The sequence below is a fragment of the Bos taurus genome, chromosome 5 (assembly GCF_002263795.3).
Source record: "Bos taurus isolate L1 Dominette 01449 registration number 42190680 breed Hereford chromosome 5, ARS-UCD2.0, whole genome shotgun sequence".
NCBI classification, from domain to species: domain Eukaryota; kingdom Metazoa; phylum Chordata; class Mammalia; order Artiodactyla; family Bovidae; genus Bos; species Bos taurus.
The window spans coordinates 62,952,685-62,971,282 of record NC_037332.1 but is presented as its reverse complement, the minus strand read 5'-3'; the positions used below and the strand labels follow the sequence as shown (position 1 = coordinate 62,971,282).

At 40.5% G+C, this 18,598-nt stretch overlaps 1 protein-coding gene across 8 annotated transcripts in view; it reads left to right on the top strand.

Moving 5' to 3' along the window:
• Window positions 1-18,598, top strand: part of ANKS1B (ankyrin repeat and sterile alpha motif domain containing 1B) — a 1,158,555-nt gene that overhangs the window by 1,075,785 nt on the left and 64,172 nt on the right. For 3 of the 8 annotated variants that reach the window (XM_024992180.2, XM_059887249.1, XM_059887248.1), the window contains 3 exons: window positions 6,480-6,551; window positions 12,091-12,219; window positions 14,436-14,507. In XM_024992180.2, coding sequence (XP_024847948.2) covers window positions 6,480-6,551; window positions 12,091-12,219; window positions 14,436-14,507 — 273 coding nt within the window. Of the gene's footprint in view, window positions 1-6,476; window positions 6,552-9,756; window positions 10,050-12,090; window positions 12,220-14,435; window positions 14,508-18,598 lie in introns of those variants that run through there. The other 5 variants (XM_024992182.2, XM_059887247.1, XM_005206698.4 and 2 more) reach the window with 3 other exon arrangements.

Here is an 18,598-nt window from a genome sequence, read left to right as displayed (position 1 = left end):
CAAGTTTCTTTATTAAACTAGCTATACAGCGTCAGCAGACGCATGGAAGGTTTTCAGTGCCTAATTGGTGTTACTGAGCGGGTGGAGCTGTCACAGACTTGCTCCTTCCAAGACCTACCATCAGCTTCTGAATCCCAGTTGACTACGGGTCCTGACAAAAGAAAATGGATCATGTCCATAGCAATGCCTATTCTGTAAGCATTGACTGAAAGCAGGGCTGACCCCTACTCACATTGTGGCCCATGCCTTATACCCCATAGATGAAAAGTAATTGTCTCTGAATGAATGTCAGGGTGCCAGGAAGACAGGTTCTTATGCTCTAAACCTTTTCCCTCATTTTCAGTTTGCATTTGAAAGAATAATCCCTTTGTAGCATGGAAAGCATAGACAATTTGGGTATAATATGCTGGGTGCTGGGGAAGGCTTCTCTGGGAAGGCAACCCTGGAGTAGAAGGTGAGTGAGGGATTTGGTCATGCAGCATCTGGAGAAGGGGAAACAAGTGCAGAGGCTTTGGAACAAGAGTGCGCTTTGCTGTCCACAACTTGTGAACAGGAGGGAGAGAGGTGAGGCAGGGCAGGGGTAACAGAGGATGGAGTTCCTTGTAGGCCCATTATTAGGACTGAATTTTCTTCTGAGTTAAATGCAGCAGAGCAGCATGATCCAGCCTTCATTTTAAATGGATCGTTTTGGCTGTTGTATTGAGCATCAGCACAACGGGGCCAAGGATGAGAGCAGTGAGACCAGTGTAGAAGCTAATGGAAGAATCCAAGTGAAAAAAGGTAGTGTCTTGGACCAAGTAGAGATAGGACGGTGAGATTTTAGAAGTAAATTCAGTAGGATTTGTTGCTGGATTGAATGTGAAAGGTGAGCAAGAGGATGATGACCCTAACTGGAAGAAAAGGGTTGCCATTTAGTGAAGTACGAAAGCTTATAGGAGGGGAGAGGTCATGTGAAGCTTGGTTTGGGGCATTTAATTTAAGGTTAAGATACTTATTAATCATCAAGATTAAGAGAGGTGTCAAGAAGGCTGGGTGTCTGCCTCTGGAGTTCAGAGGAGAGGTCTGGGCTGGAGACATAAATTTGGGCATTGGGATAGAATGAGGCCACCTGGTAAAGCCAGAAGTAAAGCATTAAGGACTTATACTCCAGGAGTCAGAGGACAATCAGATCACAGTAACCAGCAGAGGAGCTAGGAAATGGGAGGAGTGATCAAGTGTCAGATGGTCAAGGAAGATGAACAGTTGGATTTGACAAAATGAAGAACGGTGGTTTCGGTAGAGTGGGCTCACGTGAGGAGAGGAAGGGGGAAGCAGAGATCATATAGATAGCTCTCAGGGCCTTTGCTTCTCAAAGAACAGAAATTGAGCAGGAGCTCAGGTAAAATATTGGGTCAAGGGAAGGGGCTTATTTGCTTTTAATGGGAGATGTTTCAGTACTTACCATGAATGTTCAAAAAACAGACAATGAAGGAGAGAGAACTTACTGTAAATTACCAGGTTACTACCAATTGAGCAAAAAAGAAGTCGACCTTTGGGAAAAAGACTTTGGAGACAGATGATATTCTTTTTACTTTGTTATTAGATTTGAATGCAAATGCGTTGTATTTTCTGAACTGTACTCATGGTAACCTGAGGCATGTGACGGTGACAAGAACAGGATGTGTGTTGTATTTGAGAAAACGTTTGCAGAGTCAGGAGAGAGGTCTGAACTTGAGATAAAATTATGCACCTCCAAAAGTGTGCTGACTTCATCACCAAAGAAATAAATATTAAATTATTGATATCTCAGTTTTAAGATTTCTATCCCTTTAATTAACCCCCATTTATTTGGATTTCATGGTAATTCAAATTCAGATCAACTAAATTAGCTTTTGCGATGTATGAGAAAAAGGAACTGAGAGAAAATTAATAAGCATATGAAATTGCAAAGGCTGTTTACCATCCTTTTACAGAACTGTTTCCAGGCTCCTACAAGCAGCCCGTTAGCAGATAGGTCTGCTAATTACAGATGTTCCTCTCTTTTCAACAAAGTCAGCAGCTCTTTTTCAGCCTTTATCAGGAAAAGATGAGACCGTCTCTAACAAGAAGTCTGCAAGGTTAATCTCTGATGCATTTTGCCAGAAGTGTGTTAGCAGTGATGTAGTTTACTGAGGGCCCAAGTGGCAGCAACAAAGTAGATCGACTAAAAATTATAACGAGGAGAGTAATTAATGCTTCCATGGTGCTTGATCATTTGCCAAGAAATACTGAACACATTCTGTGATTCCATTCACTCAGTCAATACGTTTGACAGCTTCTGTATTTCAGGTCCTAGAAACCTAGCTGTGGAAAAGTTCCCTTTTGCGTGAAGCTTAGCATGAGCTGCACAACAACCTGGTGAAATAAGTAGGCCGAGTGCTATTATTAATCTTCTCAGATGAGGATATTCTAGTGTTTAATTAAAGCTTAGATTTAACTCACTTCTGTTCTAGGAATTTGGGCCCCAGCTGAAATTTTATCACTAGTATTTTCTTTCTCAAAGCTTTTGAACACTCAGTACTTCAATACATGTTGTACTCTGAAATGTTATCTTCATAAATATAGTGAAGGAGAAGAGGGAGTCAGAGGATGAGATGGCTGGATGGCATCACCAATGCAATGGATATGAACTTGGGCAAACTTTGGGAGATGGTGAGGGACAGAGAGGCCTGGCATGCTGCAGTCCGTGGGGTTGCAAAGTCGGACACAACTGGGCGACTGAACAACAACAAATATAATGAAATTCTGCAGGGGAAGCTCTTTTGCATTTAAAAAATTCATTCCAACACTCAGTCTGATAACCATGTGTCTGGAAGAGCCATTCCATGTTATGAAGACACCAGTTACAGCTGATCCGTCTTAAGTTACTACTCTAGGAGCCTGATCAAGTCTTTACTGTCATCAAAATTGGCTTCCCTGGTGGCTCAGTGGTAAAGAATCCTGCCAGGACAGGAGACGTGGGTTTGATCCCTGTGTCGGGAAGATCCCCTGGAGAAGGAAATGGCTACCCACTCCAGTATTCTTGCCTGGAAAATCCCATGGACAGAGGAGTCTGGCAGGCTACAATCCATAGGGTTGCTAAAGAGTTGGACACAATGACTAAACAGCAGCAACAATCATCAAAGTTAGTGTGATAGCTGACGTGTATCAGCTTTTTAAAAAAACAACCTCCATAACATACTATTAACTGCCTTTATTTTAAACTGGTTTTAAAATCTGACTTTCTATCACTTGCATTGAGGCACAGAATTATTAGAAAGGAGAACATCTTTACTTTAAGTTTGAACATAGGTTTTACATGAAAAACAGTTATTGTAACTCCTTTAAAAGGTATATATGCCACGTGGGAACTCTCTTCAGTGTATATGACTGGAGGTAGGTTTTATTTCTTCATTGAGAAAATCTTACACAGATTTTTAAAAAATAAAATACTTATGGCACAAGACCCTCTCTTCCCTCCTTAATTCTCTGGTAACTTCTGTAACTGTTGGGAGATATATTCATGTAACAGGATGCTAAGGGGGAGCTTTCCTGTAGGCTCTAAGTATTGCAAGTATTTCTAAAGGGAAAGCTGCTGGTAACAGAGCCTGACTCCCTCCTCGGAGTTGACCAACAGGTGGTGAGAAGTTGACCAACAGGTACTCTGTCCGGCAGAGCAGCTGCCTGTCCATAGAGGTAGAAGATTGCTGCTGGGAGGGCGGGGGGTGTGGGTCAGAAGATTGTCTGAGCCACAGTGGAAGGAGCTGAGGCTTTCCCTCCCTTCCCAGGGGAGGGGAGAGAGCACGTGCCCAGGCAACACAAGCCTGGGGAGAAGGGTTCCAAGGGGAACGTTCACCCAGAGTAGGGGAACCTGGCGTCTCTCTCCGTCAGTGGACTTCCGGGAGCAGACACATGTAGACCAGCCTGAACTGAGGAAGAGAGAACTGGAGGGAAGTGTCCTGGCAGAGAGCGGAGTGGTTGTGGAGCCACGTGCTCTGCATGGCACGGATGCACTTGTGTGTGGTGTGGGTGGGCATTCAGGAAGAGGCTGGGCTTGTATGTGCTCCCCTGCCTCCCACCCAAGGGGCGTGCGTGTGTGCTAGGAAGGTTGAATAGGGGTCGGAGAAAGTCACCCTAGAGCCAGATTTCTCGTATCAGGAACAGTGCTATCCAGACCCCACGCCCTTCCCAGCAGAGCCCTCCAGAGAACCTTCACAGATACAGTAGAATCCAGGGCAGGGCAGCTCCTACAGGAGGGGTCAGAGACCAAGTTAGTGTTACCCTGATAAGCAGACAACCAACAGAGAGAATTCAGCCACTGCCAGATAAGAAAGGGGCCCTTGTCCTTCTCCTGTGTCCTTCTCCCCAGCTAAGTGCATGAAGGAGGCAGAGCTTGGGGTAGGAGGGCTCCAAAGTGGGCTCTACTGCCCCATCAGGTATGTGATGAGGAAGGGCAACGTTTGAATCATATATGATATTGGAGTATGGCCCATCTGGGGGTAATGATTGGAAAATAGAACATTAAGGTATCTGAACCCCCTGTGGAGTTGAGACTGTTTCATAAACTGACTCCATTTATGTGTATTTCTTTCAGGATTAGTAAACAGACTTCATATAACTGAATAGCCCCCTCCACCTTCTGGTGAAGTCATTACTGGGCTGGCACTCCTTCCTAGCCTGCTGACATGTTGTAACACTTTCCTATGTGACCTCAGCAAGCTACTGAACCTCTCTGGATGTCATTGTCTTCATCTGTCAGATGACAGGTGATCCCTGGATTACTTCTGTCACTAAAATTCTGTGAACGTTGGAGAAGATGTAATGTATGTAAAAGAATTAGCTCAAAACTGTGGGTGACAGTGCTTTAAGGGTTTCCTCGAAGCATGTTTGGTGCCAGTTAAGATGGTAATCCTACTGAAGCATGGAGTTAATATATTTAAATCAGATGACAGCTATTGGAGATGAGGCTGGGAGTTTAATGACCCCAATGCTTAACTTGCTAGAGATTTAATTTTTGAAAAGTAGGAAGGGGTAGATGCCCCACCCCTGCCCCCACCGCTGTGGAGAAAATGGCATGCTGTTTAGGGCAGATGCTGAGAAGAGCAGAGCTGCGTTTAAGTGAGAGGTGGTTGGAAGTGCCTTTTGGTCAGACCCCAGGTATCTTACTTTCTTAACAGAATGCCAGTTACCCGACAGTCTGTCCCCAGCCAGCCATCCAGATGACAGAAGGAATGGAGAGCAAGATGTAGGTGGGTATGGAGCTGCGTTTGGAACTGGAGAGAGAGATGTTAAATTTATGGTGAACGTTTCTGGTAGGGTGGAGGTGGGAGAAACATTTAGCCAGAGGAAAGCTTTCGTTTCCACACTTGCACACTTGCTGGTGATAGGGTTCCTTGCTGGGTTTCTAAACCATACGGTGCTTGTGTTCTTATCTCCTTTCTGCACTGATCTTTGTAACACGCTCTGCTTGTGAATTCTGGGGATGTTCACCGTGCTTGGCTGAATAAGCTTAGGCGTTCTGCCATTTTCTGTGATTCGATTTCACAGCGTCTTTTAGATGATGGAATTCAGGAAAAGAACTCTGTAAAGGTCAGGCCAGGAGCCTCATTGGTTTATCTGGTGGTTTCTGCTGTAACTCCTGGGAGGGTGCTGGTTCATTGGGCATTTGGTTCTAAGCAAACATTATTGCCTTTTAATAACTGTTGGTTATTGGATTGTTAGTGGTGTGGTGGAGAGTCCAAAACATGGAGCTGACTCATTAGACTCATAAAAAAGCAAATGCTGTTACCCAGAGTTTCTGGTGAGTGACAGAACTGAGCTTCCAGACCCCAACCCACCCCCCATTCCGCCTCCATGGCGCCCCCTCCACCACCACACGCTCCCACTGCTGGGCAGCAAACGGACACTTCTCCCCTTGTTAATCACAGAGTTTGCCCTTGAGAACTCTGGAGGGGGAAAATATCTTCTAGGTTTATCAAGCTGAGCAATGACTAAAGTAGGGAAGTCGTTTTATTGCATTGTGTGCTCCTGGTCGTTTGCCCATAAGAAAATAAAAATGTTTGGCTTGTGTTAAAGACTTTTTTCCTATCTTTCTTGAACTTCATGAAAATATTTATCCTATGAAATGAATGACGTGAAGGGGGAAAGTATTTCCATTCTCTTTGGCAAGTGGAAAAACACAGTTTGCTTTCTTCAAGATGTGAGTGGATTGGTAATTTCCTTTGACATAAAACTAATGCATAAATGGTCTTTTTTTTTTCTCCCAGCCAACCCAAAATGTTTTTAAGCAAAAGAATGACTTGGCAGTCAATTATTAAACCTCGGGCAACCTAAAGCATTTTTTGAGTGTTGTTGTTGTTTTTTTAAGAAATGTGATTCTTTGCTCTTTATTATTTTCCTCCTCCCCTTCCTTGATGCTACCTTGGTAGCTGCCGTGTTTTAAATATTGACAAGATGAGATAGTTTTCTGTTTATATCAGCAGTCGTCTGTCTGTGAGATATGGACGAATCAGAACGCTGGATTTCCTTTCTCAGCCATCCATCAGGTTCATAATGTAAGGTTACAAATGGTTATTTTCTCTTCCTGAACTTGCGCTGTGTCGTGTGTTGCAGTGTCGTCAATAGCTATAGGGACTATGTCCTGGCAATGCAGAAAATTTGTGATGTCTAACAACTCCCGAGATTTTTTTTTTTATTGTTTATTATACTTCATTCACTGTGCCTCGTGACTAAGTTAACGTGCAAAACATTGTCCTGAAATGAGAAACGTACTTGGTTTGGAAGTCTACAGTTAAAATCTGTCCCGTGTGAGTTTGGCTTTCATCCCAGGTGTCCGCGTTCACTTGCTTTCACAGGAGAAAGGAAAAGGGTAAATTGATATATATATATATATACCCATGTATATATCAGTGTTAGTCTTCCCCATTTTGTATTTCCCTTGTCCATGGGCTATTCAGTTCTTTGTGCCTAACACAAAGGTTCATGCGCTTCACTTGTGAGAAATATTTGAGTATGATTTGCATGATATTCTATATAAGTTTTATGCAAATGCAAGAGGACTGTAGCCAAGAGAGGCACCATTACAGCTACAAAGTGGTTCTCAGCCTAATCCTTTCTTTTTTTTTTCACTTGACAGTACTGAATTGATCTTTGGAATGCATGCAAATCATGACCTATTGTACTCTGAGCTGCTTAATATTCAGATATTCACATTTCACCTTTGCATACATTTAAAAATTCATTTTTGTTTGGAAAGTAAACATTTTCATGTTTGGTTTTTTTTTGTCTATTTCATATTTTAAAATACAATCCTATTTTCACACTCTTAAATTTTTCTCATTGGGCAGCCTGCTGTCTGAGAGGTTGAGACTTTTGGTTGAGAATCACTCAAAAGAGCTTTTGCAGAGCTCTTGGGGCAGCATGCAGAGGGCCTCTTTTGGGGTGCCACGTCAGGCATACCCCTCCTTGTGTGCATGGGATTTCTGGCTCTTGGGGACCAGTCTATACATTGCCTGGTACTGCTGCTCCCGTGACCCAGCAGTTCCTCCTGAACACGTTAACGCTCTCTAACCAGTGCTTTTTCACGTTCAGAAGTGGCCATCTCCGCTCTTTTATCAAAAGAAACAAATTTAGGATAACCAGCTGCATTCTTTATTCTTGAAGATGTTTTAGAAGAACTGCACCAGCATCTTGCTTTCATGTGTGTGTGAACTGTTTGTAGGAGGCCTTTCCTTACATTCACATCCCAATGTATGTACACATATGTATACATATGTGCCTTCTTCAAAGCTGTTGAGATAAGGGAAAGTAAATGTAATCATATAACTTATGTATGTTTGGGTAGCCCACCTCTAATATTTGTTAGAATTATTGAAAGTGAAACCTGAAAATAACAATTGTCATTTAAAATCATTTTAGTTTTTTATTAAGTGATCTGAAGAAATAGAAAACAATGTTTGTTAATATTCAATCTAAATTTACAAGCAGGTAGGTGGGAGTTGTTCCTAATAGAAAAGATTTAAAAGCTTCTATTAAAAAAATCAATTAAGTCCTCATTTAAAAATTTTTTTAAAGAATAAGATAAGGCTTGGAAAATACCATACTTCCCTGTCCATGTTAGAGAGCTAGATCCTAATCATAGCTTTTAATTATTTACTGACATCCTAACAAAACTTTTCCTTAAGAAGAAAGAAAGAATATAAACAGTGTTTCCCCTTTGTATTCTCAGAACACATAGAATATGTGATATCTTCAGTTTCCATTTTGGGGGATAGAGCCTTGTTTTTGAATTAGATATCTGGTGCAAATGAACTAAAACCATGCAGTTTTACCACCTTTTGAAATAATGAAAAGATTAATAGCTGCATTTTGGAATCTACCATCCAATAAACATCTATCATGGAATTTTGCAAATTTTTTTCTGCGTTATAACTAAATTCAGTTAGTGGCTTATACTTTTCAGCTGGTGGGTATGAGACATTTAATTTAATTACATTATATTGAGTATGGCCCAATTATAATCCTTAAAACTCAGCAGGCTAAGAATTTCTAGTTGGCAGTTGGTAAATACCTATTAAGCAGAATCAATTCTCTGTTTAAAACTTTAATCTCAAATTATGTTTTTCTTTCGTATTAGAAGATTAAGTTTTATTTGAGTTTGAAGGGATAACTAATAATGTACATTTTCTTCTGTTTAATTATGTCCTAAAGGAACAAATACATACATAAATGCCAAGTAAACAAGGTTTTAAGCCATGACCAAATTCTTGAACTATTAAGATCATTTAATACATGAACCTAAAGGAAAGGTTTTTCTCCAAGTATTTTAAGCTATAAAGAAGTAGCCTGAAGATATTTAGTAAAAGTGCCTTGAATCACTGTAATTTCTCTTCTGCAATTACTTAAGCCTTTTAAAGAGTACTGCCAGTCACTAATAATTTACAATATGACAGACTTTTGCAATTTTATTTTGTTATTCTAATTAAACATTATTGCCTCATAGTAACCCATGTTTTGCTAAAGATAAGACTTTATTATAAACCGTTATTTCAGACAAAAGACTTTTTAAGTCTGTTTGATTTTTAATTAATATTTAATAAGCATTTTTAACTGAGAGATTATTAATTTTTTAAATTTACCTGAAGAAATACAGATAATATCTGGATATAAATTTTGTGTTTAACAGGACCTAATACTGGGCTTCACAATTGAAACTATTTGAAATGTGAGGCAAACCCCTCCCTTGCTTTTTCTCTCTGCTGCTCCTCCATGTTATCACCACTCGACCTGTTTCCTCCATAGTTCATTCCTGCCTCCAAAAGGACAGAGACCGAGGGCACCCTTGCTCTCTAAGTTCTTTTGTTTTTACTGTCCCTCAAGGAGATGAAGCTGAATCCCACCCCAGGGCAGGCCACATCTGTCCTTTACAATAGTGTAATGATGAGTCCATCCATTCCCACTGAATTAATTCCAAAGAGAAAAATCAACACCTACAAACAGAGTCTTCTAAATACTCTTATATCTAAGGTTAAAAATAATAATCAGTTGATGAGTTTCCAGGAAGAAAAGAAAATTATTTCCTTATAAATTCAATTTTAAGAACACTTTTTCCTCTGTTTGAAAATGAATTTCTGGAAATAGCACTCAGTATGACAAAATTCAGTTTCTATTTCCAGAAAGGCAGATTCAGTCCCTGTAGGGAATTTTTTAAATATTTGGTCTGGAGCATAGTTTCTGGGCCACAAAGAAAATAAGGATTCTGTTTCTCTTCCCTATAATTATCTTCCCCCATTGCATGTCGGGGAAGCGTGTCAGAGCACTCCAGATTCGGAGCAGGTGGTTTGGGATTTCTGGACAAAGTGGAGTCACAGGAGAGCAGATGATGGCGCTGCCTAAGCAGATGAAATGGACGCACCACTAAATTCTTCAAATGCTTATGAAATAAGAGATCGAGGTCGTTTCCAGACTGAGATGTTATGTGCTGTTATTCCCAAAATGGCTGCTCTGACTTCTGTGGATGATGTAAATATTTGGATCAGCATTCTGCTTTAAGTGTATGTGGAACTCACATTGAAATTTAATTATAAAAGTGCCTGAGTTAATTCAGCAATTAGAGAATGAATTTGCATATGATTTGCATGCTTAACGTACAAACACCTGAAATGTCCCCATAACCCCAGCTTCATCCCACCCATTCCCACCCCCAGCCCTCCCCCATCCCTTGACCCGCAACCCATGGTACCCCCAGCTCCTGCCATGTCTGTTCAGGCTTTTCTGAAAACTGCCTGTTGAGCTTGGCCACGGTGAACCTCAGCTAAACGATGACAGGGCTAACGCTGAAGACTGGATGCTTGATTTGCATTGTCACGTCAGCAGACACTGGATCCAAGGATCTCTTGAGGTCAACCAGCTCCCTTTGTATCATTCCACGAAGTTGCGTGCAAACTTCTGTTGTTGCGTTAACAGTGTTACCTGTGACTTAAGTGTACAACACCTGTTTGCTGTGTTGTTGTTGCTTTATCAAGGGAGGGGGAGACTGGGGGTGTCAGTTAATGGGGGAGATGAGAGGATGATTTGCTGGATGTGGGGAGAACTTTGAATTAAGAACTCACTGTTGCATGTTTCCAGAGTTTTAACTGTTATCATTTAAAGGTTATTACACTCACCTTCGAAATAATATTGAAATTCACATATTCTGCATTTTTAATTTTATACTAGTTTTTTTAAGAGCAAATCATGTCAGTTGAAATTAAGATCCAAACATTTAGGAGAGAAGGAAAAGAAAAGATCAAAATAGCAAGTCAGAGGAAAACTTAATTGCAACTAGTCACTGTTTTTACAAAATAAAAATCCATTTAAACAAAGAGAAAACTTAAGAATGAGTCAGGGATGGGTCATAAAATGAAGGATTTTTGCTTAAAAATGCTTAAGTAAATATTCCAGATAAAGTCTTAATGATATCAACAGATGGAAGATGGGAGAACCGAGCCCTGTGCAAGTAAATTAGCAACTGGAACAAAACTAACAAGCAGAATAGCTCAGAGAGAGGAGCCGAGGGTTCTGACCAGTCACATACTCCAGTGAGAAGCCAAGGAAATAACATGAGGCTCATTTTTCTCTTCCTGTGGTTGGGATTGACGGATCTCAAAGAGAAAATTTCAGGCTCTCTGCCTCACGAAATGGCCTATGCTTTCCCTAAGGGGCTCTGGAATTCTTCTGTTTTTTAAAGCCAGTTAGAAATTTGACTTTATAGGCGCTCACACTAAACCATTACAGTAATAAAACATGTTGAGGTTAACCTCATGGAAAATGGTCATTAAAATGATGGGATGTCCTTCTGTGTAAAGTCTGTCTTAGTGGGCTCAGGTACTACGTGATATACCGTCACATGGACTGTGCTTGTACTTGTGATCAGGCTCCCCAAGTACATGCATATGCACATATGACCAACCCTGGTATTTAAATATTTATTCTTCAGTCATGCTTTAGGTTTTCTGAGGGAGGAGTTTGAGTATATCCAAGACAATCATGGGGCGTTATATTGATACAAATGAATTCGGAGGAGGGAAACTAGGTATCATCCACTAGGACATTTTCTTCTGAAATTTTGTCTAGTGTCACGCCTACCATATTTTCTCTCCAGAGATACAAAATTTTTCAAAGTACATGGTACATGTCCTCATCAGGAACTGAAATTTATAAACCGGTGTATTGAGAATGCATTTCAAACTAAAAATTTCAAACAGTCAAGTTTAAAAACAGAAAAGTCTTTCAAAGATCATATGTTCTTTTCTGTTGGAACAGAAAATTATGACTTAGTAAATCATTTATGAATATCTTCATGTTTAATTTTAAGAGTACTTAGCTTAGGATGTCATTCTAAAAATAGAGTAAGTCAACTTCTTTCATACCTCAAAAGTTAACTTAGCTTTGGGAAACAGGATGGTAGGACATATAAAACCATAATAACCATATAACACACTCAAATGTATTTGCACCTTTATGGCACACAGGTTTAAGATGAACTCAGGCCAGCTATAGTGCATGAACTTAGCCTATTACTCATGTTACCTCTAGAATAAATGTGATTTTCAGACAGGAGACTGGGGAGAACCTTCCATTACCTTGCGACCTCCAAACGAAGCCACAGCCTCAACTCCAGTGCAGTACTGGCAACACCACCCGGAAAAGCTCATCTTCCAGTCATGTGATTACAAAGCTTTTGTAAGTTACCCAGAACTGAGTACTTGGGTACCAGCAGGAATAGAGGGTACATTTCTAGCTTGTTTGCTTTTATATTCAAATATCCCCAGACATTCATCACTGAAATTCCTAAAATGTTTTCCCCTTCTCTTTTTTTTCTTAAAGAAGCCTTCTTCAAAGGCTACTTGGAAATTCCAAACAAATGGAACTTTATAACCCTTTTAATCTTGTAAGCTTAAGGTCTGTTTTGCCTTCTTCATACATAGTTGTGTATTTTAAATTAAATGTGATAAATTGCTGTCTTAAAATGGAAATGACTGTAAATAGAGCACATATAGGCATTTCCACATAACTCACCAGTTATCTCAAAACATTGGGTCTACAGCTTTATGTAAATACCAGATTCTTTTCATTGTCATCATTTGGATTATATTACTAGGCTTTTTTCTTTTTTTAGATAGGAGAGGGAATCAGGCTTAGCTGAGATTGTGAGTGATATGAACAGGTAAATGTTCAAAAGATACCATCAGTTTGGGGGCAGATGGTTGTCATGACTATAGCAGGGAAAGTGGCTGAACCCTCAGCAGAACATTGAAACTGTCTTTCTTAAAAATAAATGTTTTAATTAGGACAAAGTTTCCTGATACCTTAAAAGATGAGGATTTCATATTTTCAAAAATAAGATAATGAAAAACATCAAAAAGAAGATAAGGGTTTCACCACAATCATCGTCATTGATTTATGAAGATGTAAAGGTCCTGATTATCTCACAGCAGTTTAGTCTTTTCATTTTGTGCTCTCTGCACCTCTTTAACTGCTTGTGTCTTGAAGCACTGGACTTATTTCAGTCATAATCTCCCCCAAAACTGTAAGACTGCAGTTCCTCCTTCTTCCTCCAAGACCCAAACACCAGATCCCTGAGCCTTTCTGAGCATGCCTTCTTGGAAGCCCTTGACTGAACCCTCTGCTATTGTGCCTGTGCACAAACTCTTCAAGTCCGGGATCTCGTGGGTCTAAAAGACTGATTCCCAGCCCAGTTTTTGCAGAGTGCCAGGGTCTCCTCAGTCACATCCAGAAAACAATCATTTTAATACACTCTTTAAAAAGACATATTGAGCTGTTTCTTTTCTCTCTTTTTTTGAAGGAAAGTAGAGAAAAATGACAGATGGAAAGAACCTTAATGAAGTTTCAAAAGGTGGTGTGTGCGCGTGCTAAGTAACATCTGAGTCTTTGTGACTCTATGGACGATAGCTCGCCAGGCTCCTCTGTCCATGACATTCTCCCAGAAAGAATGCTGGAGTGGGTTGCCATGCCCTCCTCCAGGGAGTCTTCCTGAACCAGAGATGGAACCTGAGTCTCATGTCTCCTGCACTGGCAGGGAGGTTCTTTACCACTAGCGTCACCTGGGAAGCCCCTTTCAAAAGGTTGAAGGAGAGTCAATTGATAGGAAGGCAAAACAGACATTTTGCTAAAAACTTTTTACCCCCGGCCAGAGCTTGGAGTGTGTGTGACCATCTGTACTAAGGCAGCATTGGAGCCTATCACCTAACAGCAAAGTGGTGATTCCTGGCAGGAGATACTACCATCCTTCTCCCGCCCTGTTCAGCCCCTCCAGTGTCAGTTTGCACCAAGGAACTCAGCTCCCTGGGCTGTGGAACAACTGAGAATGGCGTTCTCTCTCCCCGCATACGTCCAGCCCATTCTCAGGTGGATCAACCACCGGGCACGGAACTGAGAATGAAAAAGGTCCCAAACTTTGTCTCTGCCTAAGAGCAGCCTAACATTAATTACCTATGCAGCCAACTAAGTCCAAATGGGGTGTATGTTGCTTCGCTTCTCAGCTGTCTCATACAACCCTGTAATTACATAGATAGTGATGTGATTTATTTTTGCAGACATTGCTGCCTCAAAAAAAAAAAAAAGGGAAAACATTTTTAGACGGCCCCATTTTGCAGTTAAATATGATCTGAAAGATGGCATCTTTAGAAACTACTGCAGTTTTATTATAAAGAGCAATTTACAGCTTTCAGAACTGTGGTTAATTCTGCTGCATTCTCTGTATACATACATTTATTTGTTAGAATTAGTTACTGTTAGTTTTTAAAAGTTATGCAGCAGCCTACAACCAGGAAAGCTGGCCAGTAGTACTTCTACAATCTGCTTTTAAATTGCTACTCATATTTATGTTCTGTTTTTCATAAATCATTGATTGATTGATTGATTTTTTTGTATTTCAGTATTTAGGTTCTATGCTGATAAAAGAGCTCAGGGGGACAGAATCAACCCAAGATGCTTGTGCAAAAATGCGGGTAAGTTTGCCAAACGACTTTATTTCTTGTCACTGAAACACTAAATACTGAGTATGGATACAAATTGCTGCTTCTCAAATTCCTATTTTCTTCATCTTTTGGTCTGCTGAATCACACTGGTGTTATATAAAAAGGTGTTTGGGTTTTTGTTCATGTTTATGCCACTGTGGTTCGATTTGATGTCTGTTGGATGCAGTTACTCTGATTTTTAAAGATTTAAAGTAATTTTATATACATTGATCATCTCCAGATTACAAGAAAAATGACCTTTAGTTTACTACAAAAAAAAATATTTTAAGCACCCACTTGGCAGTCTGAGAACACTTACTGAAAAGACTGCCAACTAACTAAAAATTAACAAATGTAGGAATATTGAGAGCATATTATTTAAAGCTAATATGCCTTGCTGCTGCTGCTAAGTCACTTCAGTCGTGTCTGACTCTGTGCGACCCCACAGATGGCAGCCCACCAGGCTCCGCTGTCCCTGGGATTCTCCAGGCAAGAACACTGGAGTGGGTTGCCATTTCCTTCTCCAATGCATGAAAGTGAAAAGTGAAAGTAAAGTTGCTCAGTCGTGTCCAACTCTTCGTGACCCCATGGACTACAGCCTACTAGGCTCCTCCGTCCATGGGATTTTCCAGGCAAGAGTACTGGAGTGGGTTAGGAGCTTTTTAATTATTCATTTTTTTAAAATAAGAAAACCATACAACTCCAAATTGAATCATGTAAGGACACAATCTTGATAGAAATGGCAATTTCAAATGTCTGTGATTGGTGGCTGCTGGGTTCCCAGGACCCTGTATTAGTCAAACCAATTCTCACTGAGAGAGATCCAGTGGGCTTTTTCTTTCATGTGTCCCTTATTCTTCCTCCATAGCAGATGTGTAGAAGCCATGGTGATATCTCACTGATGATACAAAGTAAGAATATCGGACTTAATCCACATAGCAACTAACCAGTCAAGTTTGAGATCATTAGCAAGTGAAACCCTAACTTCTGTTTATCATTTATTTTATACAAGCAGCTTTGGTGGGAAATACTTAAAAGCATGTAATTTAACAGTCATTGCTCATGGAACACTAAACATGTATGAATCTTCATGACATTGATGCCTCTGTATGTAATGGCTGATTTGATATTTTGATGAATTCAGTAGCAGAAGGACTGAAACAGTTGTCTTTCTATTTGATGTAGGTATAGTATACTTAAATTGTCAGGACCAAGGAATCTTTATTACAGGTACTGTGTTTAGATTTAAAAAAAAAATCCCTGATATGTGCAGGAGCTCCAAGTTCCAGTTCTGTTGGTGCTTACTTGCCTTAGGACTCGCTGTTTTGTCATAATAACTGGTAAATTTACTGAGTAGTTACAATGTGCCAATCTTCTGTGCTGAATACCTTGAGCGTTTGCTCATCTAATCTTTACCACAAAGCTGTGAGATTAATACTGTTGTTAGCCCCATTTTGTAGGTGAAGAAACTGATTAAATAACTTTCCCAAGATCAGACAGTGAATAACTTGCCAATCTGGGACTGGGTCTGGCTGACTCCAGAGCCCAAGCTTTTAACTACTACATTCCCCTGCTTTTCCTGGGCTTCATTTTCTTAGAAAATAAGAACATTGGACTAGATCCCATTAGGGTTCTTCCTGGTTTTTATAATTCTGGAAAACTTGTATTCTAATTATCTCTCAAAGAACAATAAGAAAATGGGAAAGGTTTTTAATCATCAAGCCTCAATAATTTTAGAGCCGTTCATGAACATGTCGAAGAAATTAATTTGGCATCTCTGATTTAATACTATTAACTCAGTTATCTGAATCCAGCTACGTCAGTGCAGTAATGAGCATAAGTAGCACATAGAGCACATAGCACCATCTAAAATACACCAGATCTGTGATTTAAATTTCAGTCAATTTCTTGAAATTAAGTGGATCTGAAATTCCATTTGGACAGCAATAGCAAAACCATTTCAACAGTCTCAGTGGAGAATAATTTAGTTAAATACTTGTCTGTTGCTTAAAATGAAAAAGCCATCTATTTAGAAGCCATTCTTCTGTTCTTTAGGGTGTTTTTCCAGTTTGCTGCCCTTGGTGTTTATTTTGAGTAGTTTACATGAAAATAAGAACTTCATTGCTACTTGGGATATCAAAAAACCCTTATTTCCCATCTTGATTAAATAAATATCAGTCTTTGACAAAGTAGCTAAAGTTGCACTCACTGGGTTCATCAGAGCCTTTAAACACCAGAAGTGCAAATTTGATCTGCTGTCTGGGACTATTGATTTGTGAACTAGAGCTCTCACTGACTGAAAATGCTGTGGATCTCAGTTTGCAGTTAATGCTCCCTTTGAACCTCCAGTTACTGTTCTCTCTGTTTTCAATATGGTGACATTTCAGCCAAAAGTCCCAGTAGAATCAGATCTCCTTAGGGGAAGTACATTAGGGCAGGGGTCCTCAACCTCTGGCATCTAATGCCTGGTGATCTGAGGTGGAGCTAATGTAATAATAATAGAAATAAAGTGCCTTGGGCTTCCCAGGTGGCACTGGTGATAAAGAATCTGCCTGTCAAGGCAGGAGACATAAGAGGACATGGATTCAATCCCTGGGTTGGGAAGATCCCCTAGAGGAGGGCATGGCAACCCACTCCAGTATTCTTGCCTGAAGAATCCTATGGACTGAGGAGCCTGGTGGGCTACAGTCCATGCGGTCATGAAGAGTCAGACACGACTGAGCGACTGAGCACGTGCACACTCAGTACCTCTCACATGAGCCGATTAAACATTTATTGCCTTGAGTTTTAAAATATCTGAAAATGGATCATTTATGTTGATAAATAGTTTTAGAGTAGTTTCAGGAACCCTTAAAGTGTCTATAAGATTCAGTCAGTTCAATCGCTCAGTCATGTCCGACTCTTTGTGACTCCATGAATCGCAGCACGCCAGGCCTCCCTGTCCATCACCAACTCCCAGAATCTACTCAAACCTATGTGCATCGAGTCGGTGATGCCATCCAGCCATCTCATCCTCTGTCGTCCCCTTCTCCTCCTGCCCCCAATCCCTCCAAGCATCAGTGTCTTTTCCGATGAGTCGACTCTTCGCATGAGGTGGCCAAAGTATTGCAGTTTCAGCCTCAGCATCAGTCCTTCCAATAAACACCCAGGACTGATATCCTTTAGGCTGGACTGGTTGGATCTTCTTGCAGTCCAAGGGACTCTCAAGAGTCTTCTCCAACACCACAGTTCAAAAGCATCAATTCTTCAGCGCTCAACTTTCTTCACAGTCCAACTCTCACATCCATACATGACCACTGGAAAAACCACAGCCTTGACTAGACGGACCTTTGTTGGCAAAGTAATATCTCTGCTTTTAAATATGCTATCTAGGTTGGTCATAACTTTCCTTCCAAGGAGTAAGCGTCTTTTAATTTCATGACTGCAGTCACCATCTGCAGTGATTTGGAGCCCCCAAAAATAAAGTCTGACACTGTTTCCACTGTTTCCCCATCTATTTCCCACGAAGTGATGGGACCAGATGCCATGATCTTCGTTTTCTGAATGTTGAGCTTTAAGCCAACTTTTTTACTCTCCTCTTTCACTTTCATCAACAGGCTTTTGAGTTCCTCTTCACTTTCTGCCATCAGGGTGGTGTCATCTGCATATCTGAGGTTATTGATATTTCTCCTGGCAATCTTGATTCCAGCTTGTGCTTCTTCCAGCCCAGCATTTCTCATGATGTACTCTGCATAGAAGTTAAATAAGCAGGGTGACGATATACAGCCTTCTTGATGTACTCCTTTTCCTATTTGGAACCAGTCTGTTATTCCATGTCCAGTTCTAACTGTTGCTTCCTGACCTGCATATAGGTTTCTCAAGAGGTCTGGTATTCCCATCTCTTTCAGAATTTTCCACAGTTTATTGTGATCCACACAGTCAAAGGCTTTGGCACAGTCAGTAAAGCAGAAATAGATTTTTTTCTGAAACTCTCTTGCTTTTTCGATGATCCAGCGGTACCAACTAAATTAAACCATTTAGGTACAGACATATGTAGTAATTTGGGGTACATTCCAGTGTGCTAACATAAAAACTTTAGGAGA